The sequence below is a fragment of the Myiozetetes cayanensis genome, unplaced genomic scaffold, assembly GCF_022539395.1.
Source record: "Myiozetetes cayanensis isolate MyiCay16 unplaced genomic scaffold, myiCay2020 scf13, whole genome shotgun sequence".
In the NCBI taxonomy this organism is placed as follows: Eukaryota; Metazoa; Chordata; class Aves; order Passeriformes; family Tyrannidae; genus Myiozetetes; species Myiozetetes cayanensis.
Genome location: NW_026086937.1, coordinates 16,260,537 through 16,277,670, shown reverse-complemented (window position 1 = coordinate 16,277,670; position 17,134 = coordinate 16,260,537). Strand labels below are relative to the sequence as shown.

The 17,134-nt window shown below is 41.4% G+C and overlaps 2 protein-coding genes and 1 long non-coding RNA gene across 4 annotated transcripts in view; 1 reads left to right on the top strand and 2 right to left on the bottom strand.

Moving 5' to 3' along the window:
- The window catches only part of FXR1 (FMR1 autosomal homolog 1), a 33,513-nt gene extending 28,336 nt beyond the window's left edge, over positions 1-5,177 (top strand). The window contains exons 15-17 of one of the 2 annotated variants that reach the window (XM_050307830.1): positions 666-746; positions 3,186-3,277; positions 4,159-5,177. In XM_050307830.1, the coding sequence (XP_050163787.1) occupies positions 666-746; positions 3,186-3,277; positions 4,159-4,329 (344 nt within the window). In that variant the 3' untranslated portion in view covers positions 4,330-5,177. The remainder of the gene's footprint in view (positions 1-665; positions 747-3,185; positions 3,278-4,158) is intronic. The other variant, XM_050307831.1, reaches the window with a different exon arrangement.
- Positions 5,178-6,658: 1,481 nt separating this feature from the next.
- On the bottom strand, positions 6,659-10,582 carry DNAJC19 (DnaJ heat shock protein family (Hsp40) member C19). Its single transcript, XM_050307832.1, has 6 exons — positions 10,499-10,582; positions 10,045-10,096; positions 9,703-9,776; positions 9,274-9,350; positions 8,505-8,575; positions 6,659-7,203 (listed from the first exon to the last, which is right to left on the bottom strand). Exons 1-6 carry the CDS (start codon positions 10,499-10,501, stop codon positions 7,133-7,135), a joined length of 348 nt encoding a protein of 115 aa, XP_050163789.1. The 5' UTR covers positions 10,502-10,582; the 3' UTR covers positions 6,659-7,132.
- A 2,014-nt stretch (positions 10,583-12,596) lies between these two features.
- LOC126636095 (uncharacterized) overlaps positions 12,597-17,134 on the bottom strand; it is a 9,928-nt gene continuing 5,390 nt past the window's right edge. Inside the window, exon 3 of the long non-coding RNA XR_007627899.1 lies at positions 12,597-12,688. This is a non-coding gene — a long non-coding RNA (uncharacterized LOC126636095). The remainder of the gene's footprint in view (positions 12,689-17,134) is intronic.

The following is a 17,134-nucleotide window of genomic DNA, read 5'->3' as shown; positions in this document are numbered from 1 at the left end:
TCTGTTAGTGATGAATTGTTGTTCTGTTCAAGGTTGCTGTCTGATTAAAGAAAGACTTCCTCCGTGGCTGTGCCATGGAATCTCCTGTTTACTGAGCTCCACTAGCCTTTTCATGTGCCTTTTTTTGTAAAAACTGTCTGATGGAGACACCAAAGACTTGATTTGTTGTTTCCCATTGGTACTGCTGCTTTGATAGAAACAGTACTGTCAGATCACCGTTCTGTTTTGTCCTTGGTAACCTCAGTCTCAGTGTGGGAAAGCTACTTAAGTAGCTGTTAATTTGTCTCTGCCCAGATTCTGCTTAAGTACTTTCCCTCAGTAAATTCTCTTGATACTCACTGGGACAAGACTATAATCTGTTGCTTAATGTAGAAAAAAACCCTGGGTTATGTTGATAAAATTTGACGTATGGTTACTTACTTAATAAATGAAATCTGAGGTCATTAAGCACATGCCTAAATGTTTTAATGAACCAAGAACAAAAAGTAAAATCTAGCTTTTGTGTTACTGTGTATGCTTTCAGTATAAAATTTTCTTTTAGCTGTTCTGTCTTATTTAGTCTCTGTCTTTAACAGAAGCCATTTTAAATGCCCCATGCTGAAACTGCTGAAGAATTTATTTATTTTATGATCAGAAATAGTTCATTATAAACTTTGCAATTGCAGATGATAGTGACAAAAAACCCCAGCGACGCAATCGTAGCCGCAGGCGTCGCTTCAGGGGTCAGGCAGAAGATAGACAGCCAGGTAATTCGAGTGGAGCTGTGGGTAATCTCAGGTCAAAAGCATGAGAGAATGTTGTGTCTGCTGTTTTACATAGAGCTGCATAATATCAAAAGGTTACTCAATAACTAATAAGACTACTAGACAAAGATGACAGACATTCCTTCTACTAGGACAACTTCTAAAATCTGTCTAATGAAACTAATCGATGTCTAACTTTTTGCTTGGACATACGAGTTGTGCTTCTGATCCAGCTCTCACTGAAGTCAATGGCCAAAGTGCTGTTGAGTTCCGTGGTCCAGGATCAGACAAACATAAAGGTTCATGGTCTGCACTCACCTGCATCTGTGCGCTTGCACTGACCGGGACACAACCTTTTCAGCACTGGCTGAGCAGCAGCATTGGAGGGGCAGGATGTGGGTCCTGGCAGAGCTCTGTGAGGGAACTCGCATGGGATTTGCCAGTCCCACACCTGCATCACACTGCTGCTGTCAGTCCTTGGCTGTTGGGAATAGTTTAAGTCATCTGCAAATGGAGGGTGGGAAGGAGGAGGAATTTAAGTGAAATTGCATGTTTCCAATTTTTTGTTGTGGCTTGTTGCATTTCTTTTGTGTGTACTAACACTTGAAATGTTAAAGGTGAACTGGCTAATTTTCAGTATAATGCCCTGTTTAGAAAATGCTTGTACATACACGGCGCAAGGTCGTAACAGAAGGTCTTCTAGATTGACAGGTTCAAAATTTCACCCATATTTGTCTGCCTTATATCTGTGGTGCTCGTGCAACATTTGATTAAGAAGAAAAAAGTTGTTTTGTTTATGCCAACTAAAACTTGGGGGAAGGAAAAAACCAAACACCACACCCTCTTAGAAAAACTCAAACCCTCCCAATACTTCTCAACACTCCAGTTTTGTAAGAGTGATATGAGTTTATAAAAGGGGCAGAAAAAGCAAAAATGGATTTCAGCTTTTACTTCTAAGAAACTAATTTTGACCAGTGACATAAAGAGATGTTAGGCGTTTTTACAAAACCATGGGACTTCTTTTAAATCTAAATATTCTAAGAACAAAACAAATTTTCCCAAACATTCCTCAGTTTTTTCATGTTGATGTCTTTGTTCAAGATGCAGTTTTCAGTTTGCATAATAAATACTTAAAATAAGGTACAACACTAGGAGCATTGGTTGGTAGTTATAGTGTCCTTGTTAGGAATGCTCTAATTTAATCTCTTCATAAATACCTAGTAAATATATAGTGAGTGAAGACAGAAGGAACTCTTCCCTTCCTGTCCCCTCAGTGCTTCACTCAGTTAGTTGTATTATTTGATTTACATTGCTGTATGTTATGGGTCCTTATGTGTAGATGAATATTAAGAATGCACTGTGTGCAGGAAACATGCTTCCTCTTTGCATTGGAGGAGTTGGGTACAGAACCTCATTTTAAAGAAAAAATTCTTGTGCAGAAACTCTAGACAATCCAGAAGGACCCAGCTGTAAAAAGTCCAGTTGCTATAACAGGAAATTCATGTGTTGTACTTCCCAGTCTGATTTGGGTTTCATGCACAGTCATTCCTAAATCCAGAAAAACAGTTCACCTGAATGCATGATACACTAAATATAATTGACTGTACAGTTCAACAGGTAATGCTTGCCAACCTTAATGTGCTTTACCTCATCAGATCCACAAGTTTATATTTAAATTTGCAGTACTCTGTATTCTAAAAATAGAATTGACTCTTGGTGTGGTTACAAGAGGGCAGGATCAGACAAAACCAGGCTACAGGAACATGTGCTGAGGTGGTAAGAAGAAAAGAGGTCAGAGAAGCCCTGGCCAGCACCCAGTAAGTGCAGCCGTCCCGGCACAGACACGCTGTGCTGCTCCTGAGCAGGGCTGGCTCAGGCAGCACCACCCATGTCCACACCCCCACGATTCTCCCAGCCCCCTGAGCCAGGGAACCGTGCTGATGGTGTTCCCAGGACCTCGAGGAGGGCGAGTTCTCTCGCCAGTCGCTTCATGGCATAGCAAAGATTTGAATTCTGCGTCATCGTAAGTGATACACATTCCGAACCTCCCCCAGTTATGGGCACAATTTAACTTGCCTTCATTTTATTGCTGTGAAATTTTCACTACTCAAGCTATTGACAAACACAGTCTGTAGTTCAAAGAGCCTGCAGCTGATCTCTTCAAACCTAGTACAGAAAGACTTTATTTTCCATCAAATTTGCAATTGGACCAAAATATTAAGGGTCCACCTTCAGATCATCATGTTACCACTGATTTTAGTGCAAATTATATTTAACAACAGAAACAAATTGATCCTTGCTGTGTGGTTGATAACCTGTAAGTGTGAAGGCCTTTTGTGAGATGTCTCCCAGTTAGAGCGTAACTTGTGCAGAAAAGACATGAAGGTTCATGCTGAATTGACTGCTGATGTGAGCATCACTGTGATTTTTTTCCTTGAACAGTAACAGTAGCTGATTATATATCACGAGCTGAATCTCAAAGTAGACAGAGAAACCCTCCAAAGGAGACACTAGCCAAAACCAAGAAAGAAACGGTAAGACTTTTTAATGTGCATTTCCTTTTTTTCCTTCCTTGCAGCAGAGCAGTAAAGGAATGAAGGCTTCAGTTAGCTTGCCCTCATTTGGCTACAAGTACATTTGAGTTCAAGAATAAATCTTTAAAAGCAAAAACGGCCCAGAGTAAACAGAGCTGACAGTGACTCGTACATTGTCATTGCAGACTATAGGGACCAGGGTAATGCTGAAATTAATTTTGTACACATTTTAAAATACTACACTTAGCAATGCTGTGTTATGTAATAAAATATGAAAACTGTCCCTGGTGAGTCTTGAGAACTAATCCTCAGGGATAGAGGATATTAGGTGGCATTTTTAGTGACTTACACAAACTATTTTAGAAGGAGTTGATTTTACAGAGATTGTATATTTGAGATCTTTTCTCCTTAAGGGATCAGAGTGGCATTACATATCCGGAAAAATAATCAGAACTGAATAATGCAGAATTTATTTCTAAAGTAACAGTAAACACGTTGCCACAAGTCATGTCTGAGATCAGCAAAACAAGAAAGATCCGTTAACAAAATCTAATCTTGCTGTACAGACTTGCGGGGTGTGAAACTCAATTATTTAGTTGACTCCTTCATGGGCTCAGACAAATAGAAATAAATAAAGTATTCTGGGTGTCCTGGGGGTGAGCAGTCCCAGGGTTACCTTGGCATGATTTCCTTGGAAGTGTCTGATACAGAAGTGTCCTATAAGTGACAAGGTAAGTAATAGGATGCTCTAAATAACAGAATACAGACAGGCACAAGAGGTGTTTCCTCTTGCAAAGCTGCTGTGTGAGCCAGAGGGAAATGGAGATTACACTCTGCATTGTTATGGAATTCCTGTATTACCCTGTTCTTGTTTTTGCAAGGCAAAAGACGCGATTGACGAAAACAGCCCTTCTGAAAAGGCAGTGAATGGTCCTGCCACCACTTCTGGGGATGAGCCTTCTAAACTACAGCACAGCCCTGATGAAAAGAAAGTCACTGTTCAAGAGGATGGAAATAATCAGGAAGAAGCAGTGCTGAATGGTGTTTCATAAACTGAAGTTCCTAGTTTACAGTTCTTTTACATTACATTTAAAATAGTGCTTGTATAAGCTTGCCAAAGATAGAATATGGATCGCCAGTCTTGACACCGCACTTTCAGTTCCTCCATTTTGGAATACAGAAAGGGGAGGGATCCTGAAGAAATCATATGTTAAACATACTTTGACACCTACTGTGTTATAAATATATCATCAGATGTGCCTTGAGATAGTATATGTAACATTTAAATAAACAAAATTGCTGGCTATAGGAAATGTTATTTTGTTTTCAAAATACGGCAAAGATGTGAGGGGGATCCCTAACATAATACTCTTTATGAAAGCATTAGCTGCTTTTGTTACATTTTTAATAATATGCAACCACTTCTTCACCTGAGGAATACTAGAAAGAAATGCAGTCTAAAATATTTTGCACTGAAATGTAATTTCTCCATTAGTTTAGTCTGGAAACTGGTCTGTTTTAATACATGTTTTTTAAATGCTGTATGTAGAGGAAAAATCTGCAGACCACTGGAATACATTTGTTAAATTCTCATAATCTGCAGGGATACTGGGTGACATTGGCAGTGACTGTTCTACATTGAGGCTTTGTTTGGTTTATTTATTAAACTGTACAGTATTTAAAAATCAAACATAGCTTTAGTTAACACTAAGCTGAATTAGTCATGTCCATTAAGACATAACCTGAACTACTGAAAAGATCAATTTCCAGAAAGTTTATTCTGTATAAACTACATATGTTAGTCCTTAGTAGAGTATTTTTATTTTTGTTTTGGTTGTTTGATGTGCAATATGTTTTTTTTGTATGCTGGTAGTAAAAGAAAATAAACTTTGATCTTCCATCTGTTGACTGTTTCTATCAGAAATTTAAATTACTATTGACTTTAAGGTTTTCAAGCTGTAACTAACAATTGAAACTCACTTGCGAGGCAGCTTGAACCTTTAACTCTTATGAAAGAGTTTCTGATGTGCTAATCTTCCTTTCTTTAAGGTCACTATGTCAAACATCAATTAACAAGTCTAAAACCAAACTCCTTATCTTGGAGAATCACTAACCTGACTAACATATATAGGAGTTAATGCATATGTAGTTTTTGATTGAGAAGTTAAAGCATGACACACACACCTGTGTTTTCAGGCACATGAGCCAGAGCAATGAAACCCAAAACAGGTACAGAAAAACATGGGGGTAGGAAGAAGCTGCACAGGGTAGTGTTGAAGTTATACTGACTTAAATGAAAAAAATTGTCTTACCTGATTTTGTCAGAAGTGAATAAGGACAAAAGATGAGTGTTCTGAACCACCTGTGCCTTCAGCTGCTTTGCCTGATACAGCTGCAGCAGAGCTGTCCCAGCCAGGCCAGGGTGTGTGTGTCAGTTCAGAGATGTGCAGTTTGTAATATGACTTTAGTGTTGGACACCCAACCACAACGTGGAGAACACACAGAGTTAAACTGTTGTAACTCTGAAGTGTGCTCAAGTATCTCAGCTGATCCGGCAGGCACAGGACTGGAGAAAATTAAAAAAACATGGAAGGGGAAAAAAAAAAAAAGAGCTATGCTTAAGAAGTAAGTAGCAGTTGGCAGGAAAAAATTTAAGGAGAGAAACATTCTGCATTTGGCTTGGAATGTGCAGACTCTGAACTGCACAGCAGTGTTCCAGTTGTCCTTCACCCTGCTTTAAATTCTGTGGCAAAGAAAAGTTATTCCCCCTGTCTGTAGGTTCTAATGTTACCTATTTGATCCTCTCTCCTGAAGGCACAGAACTCCTCCTAACTCTTGTGGTAAGCCTTCCTAAAAGGCCTAGAACTAATCCACAGCAGGCAGCAAGCACTCACACAGATTAGAATGTGAGATGCTTCCAGCAGCACTCCCAAGTCCATGTTCAGGGAAATGAAAGCTCTCGAGATTATGAACAGGTGGATGTTAACTCCCACAGGTGCTGTGCAGCGGTTTTTCCGTAGTTCAAGAAACACTGGGAAGATTCTTGGAATACGACAGAGCCCCACCTGAGATCCTCACAAGTACAACTGCTAGTGGGTGTGAGGCTTCACCCAGCACAAATCCAGCTCATGTATCCTCAGTGGTCTACACAGAGTCCCTTTTGCCTTATGTCTATAAATGGAAACCTTATGGTGTGAGTTCTAGCTTTGTAGTATATGATATTGTATAAAACTACATTAAAACTTCTATACAAATATGGAATTTATTAAATGCTATAAAATCCATCAAAACCTGAAAGTTACTAAAACAATTTGAGACATTCCAGACTCATCAGTAACACTTAAAATCAACCTTGTTTTTCACAAGGCAAAGACAAGGGAGTACATTGTTTCCTGAACTTTATTTCTTCAGTCAGAGACAACCACACATCTCTCTCAGCTCTTCCCATCAAAAAGTCCTCTTGTTTTTTTCCACCCCCTCCCCAAAGCTGGTTCACTGTGCTAACTTTGGCAGATGGAAGAGCAGCAGCACTTTAAACACAGCTAATTGAACAGAAATTAGGCAAGAGCATGGCTGGTAACATGCACTGGTCACACCAAATTATTGCTCTCTATACTGAAAATATTTCTGAGTGGCAGATTGTGCTGTTTAATAAAGAACAGCTATGAAAAACTTTTAAGCCTCAACTCCCTCACATATTTCCCAAAAAAAGTGACTGAGTAGGGAGGGAAGTAGCTCCCTGGATTCATATTTCCAGCTTCATTTATACAGAGTCAAAGACTGACATTAGAACTTTTCTTAAGCTGTTTATCAAAAATAATGATTTGGAGGGACAAACCCTCTGACAGATTTTTCTCATTTTTTAGCTTGGTCTTCCAGTAGATCTTTAGCTTCATTGATTTTGGCTGCTACATATGGAGAGCCACCTAGAAAAAAAGAGAACCTCACATCAGATGAAAAGAACCCCCACATTTTTTTTCTGTGGTGGTAATAATGCCACAGTACACAGGAAAAAACAGTGAGGCTGGTCTGAGGGTTGTGCCAGTTAAAGAACAAACTGGTTACGACTGAAGCACACAGTCACTGCAGGAGCTCAGCCTCACGTGGGTCCTGTTAGGTTGGTTTTAGTTTACTGGAGTGGTTTTTTTCTTTCAGTTTTATCAGTCATAAAGGAACTGGTCACTAATGACTTAGCACAGTCTGTGGTGAATACAGAAGTGTTGAACTAACGCCTGCAGAGAACCCTCCCCCTCCGTCAAGGCCACCACACAAACTGCTGTTGCACCAAGGGACTGGTTCAGCTTTAAACATGGCAAACAAATGACTTAGGCAGACACAAACAGAATTCACAGTGCAAATGCACCAAAACTAAAGCCCATGAGATGCAAAAACTGTGTTTCTAGCATATACACCTTAATTGTACTGTAATTACTGTATTTACTTGAAGCTTAATGTAACTTGTTTAGGTAATGTAAAACATGAAATGCTCAGCAGTCTCTGGATAGCTATTTTTAGGTTCTCCATATATTCAGTAAAGTTAATTTTGAAGTTCTGCTCAATATTATCTACGAAAGGCATATCGCAAATACTATTTTGGATTTGGAGGCATAAAAGTAATGAATTCAACAGTCACTTTAAAGGAAGCCATTTTACCTTTTAAGCGACAATTAAGAATGTAAATGCCGAGCACCAGCACATGACTCTGACTCACTGAACAGAATTTAGAACAGGTAGAGATGCCTGGAGTTACTAACGTTGAGCACAATTCGGTTCTGAGCCCAGAGTACCACAAACAGGAATATTCCATAGTTCAATGTCTTCAGCAGCTGCAGAAGGCTCAATACTTGCCATTTATGGTGACCTCCCAAGGCACTCACATGAACTCAAACTCATACACTTGTGGTATATGAAGTGCACAAGTATACTCTGGGCTTTCACCTAAAACTAAGGCAATTTTTAAGTCTCATTTTAACAAATCCTAATCTGATATTCACAGGGAATTGAGCAAGTAAAAAACCAACCTGCTGAATCTCTCTGCTTGCTTTTAAAACATCCACACAAAAATATGCTCCAAACCCACATGAAGTAAGGCACCCTAAAAATTGTTTTCAGTTTTCTGTGCTTTAATAGCTGGGGTAGTCATGTATCACTCACTTCTTCCTACACAGCTCCATTAATCTGTGTTAAAAACATGTATTAATTAATCAACATGACTTGATTTCCTTACCTTTATCTGGATGATTCAGAAGCATGATCCGTCTATGAGCTTCTCTAATTTTATTTCTGTTGGCTGTAGGGCTTTAAAAGAGAGAGAAAAACTGACTTAAGGGATGCTCATGAGATCCCCCAGATTTTCAAAAGCTGAGAACAAGTGAGTACTCTGTCTTATCCATAAACTCTTTGGCTAACTTCTTTGTTTTTCCTTCCCTACTCTTCATGTGTAGTCTGTAAATCCTGGAGAGGGTTTCTAAGGTTTTTCCAAAACACTATGCTGAAAAAGACATGCTACAGCAGTCTAACAGGGTGGGAGTCACCCACGTGGTTGAAACAGAACTATGCTATAACGTTTTTATTGGGAAAACTTCCTAAAGGCTGGAGGAAAAAAAAATCACTTGCTCTTGATTTATAAAAACTAAGAACACAAAAAATCCTCAAACAACAAAGTTCTCAGCTGGAAGTTTCCTTCAAAAAGAAATGGTTCTTATTCGGTCAGATTTGTGCCTTTGGTCTGAAGTGTTTTGGCAGGGATTGCCACCGTACTCAGACCTGTAATGCTCTAGAAGTGATACAGGTACAAGCCGTGGGTCTGCAGCACCCACACGCTGCATCCTGAAAAGGCCACTTCCTATTTCCTGACTTGGCAGTGACATTCCCAGGGAATGCTGGGCATAGGATGGCCTTAAGCACTGAGGATGACATCCCTTCCAAACAAGGGCTGCAGCAAGGAAACTCCACTGCCTCCTTTTCACCTTTCACTTCTAATAAATTTCCTTTACCTCACTCCTAGTATTAAAGCTGCTTCTCGTTTAGTCATTTTGGGTTCAAATCCACCCCTGTAATAACCACTGAAGGCCTAAAAAAGAAAACACATTAGTTTAAAACCCACTAATTTTTAAGTTTATAAGTTAAAACAACTCATTATTGCCTTAGAAGCTGCTGAGATTTTTAGTCTGTAAAAATAGCAAAGCTTCTTCTGCGCTTGTAATGAGAAATTTACTTGAAGTATCAATATTTGAGTACTTAAAATTGCCAGAACAAGCTCACTATTAGCCAGTCACCACCAGAATCACTGAGATTGTTATTACTGACAAAATTACGTTTAGCATTAGAGGAAAATACAGCAGTGCTACAGAGAAAATAGTCTGTAGTTATTTCACCAAGTAAACTTTTAAATAAAAAGATGTTACTGATAAACGAAAACTTACAGGTGTTTGTAGGTTCTGAAGTGCTTGTTTAACCTGTGGCTCCATTTGCTTCAGAGCTTTTACTGCATAGCGACCTTAAAGAGATCAGTATCGATCAACACTAAGTACACATCCATGAAGACTTAGCAATTCAGTGCAACTGGTAACTCATGGATTAGGACATGGAATGAACTTTTCTGGGCCATAAAAGAGTAAGATCTTTAACCTTTTGTTTAATTACAGCCTTTATTACAGGTTCTCCCAAAAAAAGTGTCCTGTACCAGCTATTAAACTACCTCAAAAGCAGTCCTGAAGCACGGGTAATTATAACGGGGTGTTCGGTGTCCTCCCATCACTACAAACCTGCGAATCCAGCCGCTGCTACGGCCAGGCCGACCGCCACCATCGTACTGGCCTGCACGGGGAACACAGAGAGCGGTCGTTTGCCAAAGGATAAATCAGAAAAGCCAGCCGGCAGCGCGAACAGCGGGTCGGACGAGTGTGTCCATCAGCGCACACACTGCCGCCAGCCCGACCCGGGGCACGGCGGTCACGACACCGAGCGCGGCGCTCTCGGTGACCGCGGGGACACAGCGAGGGCCGCGGGGTCAGCGGGAACCCCCGAGCCGAGGGGGACGAGGCGAGCCCGGCCCGGCGGCCCCGCGTTCGCCCCGGGGTTCGGCTGCGCGGCCGAGGCCGGAGCCGGCGGCCTCGCCGGGCCCCTCGCACCGCGGCCAGGGGCGAGCGGAGCCGCCGGGCCCGGGAAGGGCCCCGGGAGCCGCCGGCCCGCAGAGCGGCGGCCCAGGGACACACTCACCATGTCCAACCCGACCGCCCGGCCCAGCCCGGAGCCGCAAACACACCGCGGCCGCTGCCGTAAAGCGGCGGGGCGGGAGCGAGCCGGGACACCGCCCCGGGAACGCGAGCACGGGCGGGGCGTGAGGGACGGGGAGGGCAGAGCCCGGCGGGGTGAGGGAGCGGGGAGCGGGGCAGCGAGGGCAGGCTGTGCCCTGGGGCTGCCTCTGCTCAGGGGCTCTGACAGAGCGCAGTGTTACGGCGTTGTAAAAGCGATAGTACAGAGCTTAATGTAAATAAGGGGGTTCGCCCCTGATCCAGAGGCTTCTCGCACGCCAGGTTCGCGTTTTTAGGAAAAGTAGTTTTTCAGTCCTTCCTGAAGTGAATGGAGTGGTGGGTCCAGGTCTGGGCTCCTCAGTGCAAGAAGGACAAGGAGCTACTGGAGAGGGTTCAGCAGAGACCACAAAGATGATGAGGGGTCTGGAGCATCTCTGTTACGAGTTGAGACCGTGGGAGCTGGGCCTGTTTGGTCTGGAGAAGGCTGAGAGGGGATCTCAATTAATGCACAAGTGCCAAGAGATGCCAGATTCTTTTCAGTGGTGCCCAGAGACAGGACAAGGAGAATGGCCATAAACTAACAACAAAGTTCCATCTCAACATCAGGAAGAACTTCTTTGCTTTGAGGGTGTCAGAGCACTGCAACAGCTGCCCAGGGAGGTCGTGGAATCTCCTCTCTGGAGACATTCCAAACCCACCTGGGTGCATTCCTGTGTCACCTGCGCCAGGTGACCCTGCCTTGGCAGGGGGTTGGATGGGATGATCTCCAGGTGTCTGTGCCAACCTTGACACTTCTGTCATTCTTGCATTTGTTTTGTCTTTTATCCCCGTGTGTGACTGCCCCATTTTCCTGTGTGCTGGGCTCTGGCCTCCTCCTTTCCCTGTGCTAATGGAGCGTCCCTGCTGTGCTGTGAGCGCAGCGCTGACCGCTCAGGGTCTACAGGCACGCCAGGCACCACCTCCACAGGGACAGCCTCAGGGATTTGATTGCTGAAGATTGCTAGGGAATGAGGGAGAATTACAGGCATGGCACTTGTGTTTGAATATTAATAATAACACAGTGTCACCTGTTAATAACATGGTGTCACACACAGCACAACAATCAGGTGTCTGTCTGTCTGTCTGTCTGTAGCTCCGGTTTGAAGGCGCAGCTTTGGAACCTGAGTAACGTGGCAGGGAGACCACGCCAGCCTTTAGCTTCAGTTGGTCACAGCTCAAGGCTCAGAGTTCTGCTGTCTGACTGACACTGAGTGAAAGCTTCATTGTCATCCTCTGTGCTTGTAGAACACGTCAGTGACCTCATGGACTCCCGAGGACCCAGTGACCAAAGCCAGCTGGCTTTTGGCTGCTTGAGGCCCAGGACTCACAAGCCCTCACATAAGCAGTTTGGTGTCAGAGTTGACTATTGGCTAAGAAACTTGTAATTCTGCTGTCTCTTGCACTGGAAAACAACATTTTCTTTTCTTGCTGAGTATTTTCTGTGTGTACTGGGTTCACTTTGAATGTGTTGTAATTTCAGGTTTGATCTTGAATTGTTTTTCTTGCTAAAATTTCAAGTGCCTGCTTTAATATCTTCTAAGGTAATGTTTGGAGATGTCTCCTGTCTCTTTCCTTCCCTGTCATTTTAGTAACACTACAAGAAAATAACCTGCTGACTTTTAAAAGAGATGGAAAAAAGGTTTTGGTTAAGGCACTTGTACTGTTGTGAAAGTGTTTCATGAGGTGGAAATAAAAGGAAACTTTTATATTTGATAAAGCAATTGAATCCATTCATTGCAGAGCATAAGGCTCCTGACAGCCTGTAAGACCTGCTCAAATACAGAGTCAGCAAGTGGAAAAAACCCCAGATGTTTGTTTTATAGGGGGAAAAAGTGTTTAAAGGTGTATGGGTCTGGTAACTAACTAGATTCTCTTCATATGTAGAAGACTCTTTGGTTTTAAGATGGTTTCCTCTTTGTCCTTTTTCTTTCAAAAAAGGCTGATAAAAAGAATTATAAAGAAGTTAATGACTTTACCAGGACATGACTAGAATTTATTTTTTCATGTCATCTAAACAAGAAGTCCTTGTCTCTTACTTATGTGAGGTTTTATTCTTCCATCTTGACAGAGCCTTTGGCTAGATCCATATCTTCAGTGGCTTTCAGGAAAAAGCTGTCTGAAAGGGAATTTTATTTTTTTTATTATTTTATAATATATATAAATAATTTTATATTTATTTTATTTCCTTCCTCACTTTCCCCAGTCCCTGTTTAGAAGAACTGGTAGCTCTACTGGCAAAGGGACTTTTGAAAATTAGAGGTTTTTTCTGTTGTAAGAATTTCTCATTTTTAGAGAAAAAGGACTTAGGTAATGAGATGGGCAAACTGGGTTGGGAACAGGTAAATAATGGACCTAATTCTTCTCCTGTGAAAGCCCTTTAAAGAAAAGCCAGGCAGATATTGGGAAGCCTCTACTTGCTTAAGAGAGATTTCATCTTTATTGAGGAGAAAGGAAAATAAGTGGGAAGGCCTGGCAGGAGCGGAGGTGGGATGGAAGAATTTGCATTATCGGTACATGTTAGATAACAGCAAAACGGACAAGGGTGAGCCTAGGGGTGGAATAATTTGATTTTTACTATTAGGTAAAACTAGTAAGCATTTCTAGATTAAATTTCATAATTCCTTTAAAATACACTGTATCTGTTTTTTACGCCATCAGGCAACTCGAACTTTGTTTCTTCCCACAGTTTGTTACGCTTTCCTTTTAGATGTGTCCCAGCTTGGGCATCACTGAGAGTAAAATCAAAGTTCTGTTTGATTTGCCTAATGAGTTCATTTTATAACATCTTATTCCTCTGCATCTTCTATAGCTCAGCCTTGTGCTGGTGGAGGGAAGGTCATTCACCGGGGAAAATTAATAAGCTCTAATGGGCTCAAGTGAAACAGGTGCACTACAGTTTTTATCCTTTCTGCAAAAGGTCTGTATTTGAAATCAGGAGGAAGGCAAAATTATTGAGTGTTTAAGAAATATAATCTCAGTTGGAGTACAAAACCTTTTATTTTGCCTACTGTGTTCCTAAACTGTTCCCTTTCTAAAAGCCAGAGAAACCCTGAAGATTTTCTAGTTTCTTTTGGCAAGTGTTTTATCCTACTGCTATCTTCAGGTTTCCACTCTGGGGTTAAAATGCTGCATGATAGATGATTAAATTTCTTTTGGAAGCTTTATCTCCCTGGATGATCCAAAGCAGCTGATCTGTAGAACATAAGTAAACTTTTCTACTTAACAGACCCTTTCTGCAGAAATCTGGCTGTACTTTCTCTTAACTGTCTCTTCCACAAACTGAACAGAAGGTGAAATAGATATTTGTGCTTTCAGAAGGCTTGTGGTGTAGCTGTTAAATGCCTATAAGGCTGTTAAACATTGATTTAAATAAAAATCACAGTTCTGTGTTGTCACATGCACAGCCAAGCAGACCTTACCCTGCTTGTTCTTGGCTATGCAGTGACTGGACTACCAAGCTGTCAAAGGTTTGCTGGCTTTCTACTTGGGGCACCGAGGTATGGAATTTTTAAACACATTATTTATTAATGTTTTAAGATACACATAGTAAAAATTAAACATAGGTAGAATATCTGGGGGATTCCTGCACACTTTATTCCTGCTTTTTGCCCATACTCCACTTTCTTATGTCAGCCTGCCAGTTATAATTTTCACACCTCTTTTTCTTTTCATTTGTACCTTCTCATATTCTCTTTATTTTGTGTATCCAACATCTGAACCATAATACAATGCCACCCTCTCTTACCTGTGGCTGAATGACCTTGGTATAGGGAGCATCACTCTGTCATCAAACTGATAATCATAATTATTAGAGCATAGTGTGGATGACACTAATTATAAACTGAGATTCTCTCACTTGGTAAGAATGGGTGTGGATTTTTTAATTCAACAAAGCAAGATTTCACTGTAATTTGACAACAGGTGTGAAGTGTGTATGTCTGGCAGGTAGCATACCTGTGTTCATGGTAATCATAAGAAAATCCATCTGACTTACAGTGGGCACTGTTTGATGGCTTAGTTATAAAACAGGTGAGATTGTTGGAACGTGATGGAGGGGCAAGGTTTGTCATTGTTAGTAAATCAGTCACAAAATCCCCTGAAGCTGAGCTAAGGCATACAGAATCTAGATGTGAATATGCTCTCTCAAGGATTTCTAAAATCAGGTTTAATACTTACCATCTTTAACTGCATTGGCCTGGCCTATGCTTCTTATTTAAAGAAAAAGCAATGAGATATTTCTGATGTGTTTACCAAAGCTGTTGTTGTTATTTCTGGTTTTATATTGATTGTTATTACTCAAGTCTTTATTTTTGAAATTGTATTCTGCCTGGGCTGGTGCTGAAACTTCCATGTCTGTGCTGTGAAATTCTATTTTAGGAAAACAAGCTCGTGGTAGTTGTAGCAAAGAATTCAGAGAGAGTAAAACCTTTATTTGCACAGACAATGAATTGTAGTGAGCAACAGTTCTAAAAACAAAGGTCCTGATTTATAGGCTTCCCTCACGCTGAGATTATCCCAGGTTCAAGGTCTGACACAGCTAAGTTCTGGTCTCTTTGTAAAATGTAAATTCAGATTTCCAACAGAATCTGCTCCTCTCCTGCATGAAGATGACAATGGCAGCAAAGAAAATGTGGGCAGAGCAGAGAGCAGATTGTGGGGGAAGAGCAAGAAGCAGGGAGCTACAAGCCTAGGAGAAACGTTATTGATGTTCTTCAGCTGTGAGCTCTTGGGAGATTTCTGCAGACATTAAATGGTTTTCTGATGAGAGAATGGAGGGTTTTGAAGCTTTGTTGGTGATGGTAAGGTTACAAGTTGAAACTGAAAGGCACAGTTGATGATGGAAGCTGTAATGGGCAGCGTTGGGGTTACATTTTGCTCTTGGTTAGATGTTCCACTGCATTAAAAGAATCACTGGAGATGATTCTTTTCGATTCGAGAGGAGCTGACTGACTTTGGGAGTGAAGACTCAAGACCATAGGCAGAGCAAGAAAGAAATTTAAAAAAAACCAAACAAACAGCAAAGACCAGGGAGAGGTTTGCTCACGAGAGGACATAGCTGAGGGTGTTGGAGGGCATACAGTCAGGCCTGTGGATGGTAAGAAGGAAAACTTCCTAGAGACTGTGCAGAGACTGTTTCAACCTTCAGGGTGGGTCGTCACACCAATTGCAGGAGAAACAGCACAAAATCAGAAAATTTGCTCTGCCAATCTCCTGCATTTTTGGCAAACACACCACAGCATTTCTCATTGTACTAACATTGAGACAGTTCTCTTCTTTCACTTAGGACTGTTTCTAATTTGTATAAATCTTTGATTATTTACCAGGTGTGTGGCTTTTGTCATGGTCCCCGTGGAAAGCTCTAGGAACTCACTTGTGGGACAGACAAGGCCTTGTTTCTTGGTTCCAGTTAATATTTCTGAAGCCTCATCTGAAATGTCAGAGAATGCATTTCCTTCACCACTAATTTCATAAGCCTCACTTTGGGGCATCTCTCTGTCCTTTGCCCAGGCTGATTCATCTCTGTCATAAACCGGATTTGAATTTTCCTGCCACGATGGAAAAGGTGTGACTGTGTAGCACAGCTCAGTGTAACACCTCATGACAGAATACACTGTGAAAGCTTGGGGTGGGTTTTTTATTTTTCCTTTAAATTTGTGCTTAAGAGACTGCCAATGAGGGACAGTTAAGGTTAACAAATAGGTATTCATTTTGTTCTTGGAATCAAAGGAGGCAAGGAAATGCCTTTCCTTTTGAGAAGAGGACTTTTCAGCATTGTTGCTGGCAAAGTTTTGGCTCAAATATCCCTTTTGCATATGAGTTTGCTGTCCCCAAGAAACTGGGCACAGTGAGGAGTGTACAAGAGCCTACATAACCTGATATTAATAAGAAGTCTGTCAAATGACTACAAGACTGGAACTGTGCATAACAAGGAGTCTGGAAAACTGCAGATTCATGCTGGAATGATATTCAGCCGGTATGGGGCACTCACTCAAACCCCTCTAGTTTCAGTGTCTTTTACCAGGGACCTGTTTGTGAAATAAAAAAGTCACAAAAAATTTTAGGGTGCATCTAGGCTTGCCTTCTAATGGTATGTGAAATGTTCCTTCAGGTCCTGACTGTGACATTCCTTTTGGGAATACAACAGTTTCCATCTGAAGCATGGAAAGTTTGCACCTCTAAACCAGTATTTGCTTCCCTCACACTGTGAAAGGCAAGAACACTGTAAGTCCTAGGTGTGGTATAGCATAGATTATAGGAATATTATGGAGTGAGTTTACAAGTTCTGGTTTTCCTTCTCTTTAGGAAAAGTGGGTGGAGGAAGAGGGTATGGGTAACAGTGATGTTAAGGCATTTCCAACAGTTAGGGGCCTCCAGTTTTCCAAATCTATCCATTCTGTACACAGCTTTTGTTTTGCACACAACACTTAGTTTGGTTTGCTATTAATGTTTCTGTCTTTGATACTAAATACACATTGTGAAATGTACAGAATGTGAACTGTTGTTGCCTTCACAGGAAGAAAACCCAACAAAAAACTTCCTTGACTTGCTCATTGGAATTCAT

Bases quoted from the DNA above. Each gene is read 5' to 3' on its own strand.
- DNAJC19 (XM_050307832.1), bottom strand. The intron at 9,777-10,044 runs GTTTGTAGTGAT...GATCTCTTTAAG, and splicing joins AGCAGCGGCTGGATTCGCAG to GTCGCTATGCAGTAAAAGCT. The intron at 8,576-9,273 runs GTAAAGGAAATT...TCTCTTTTAAAG, and splicing joins GCTTTAATACTAGGAGTGAG to CCCTACAGCCAACAGAAATA.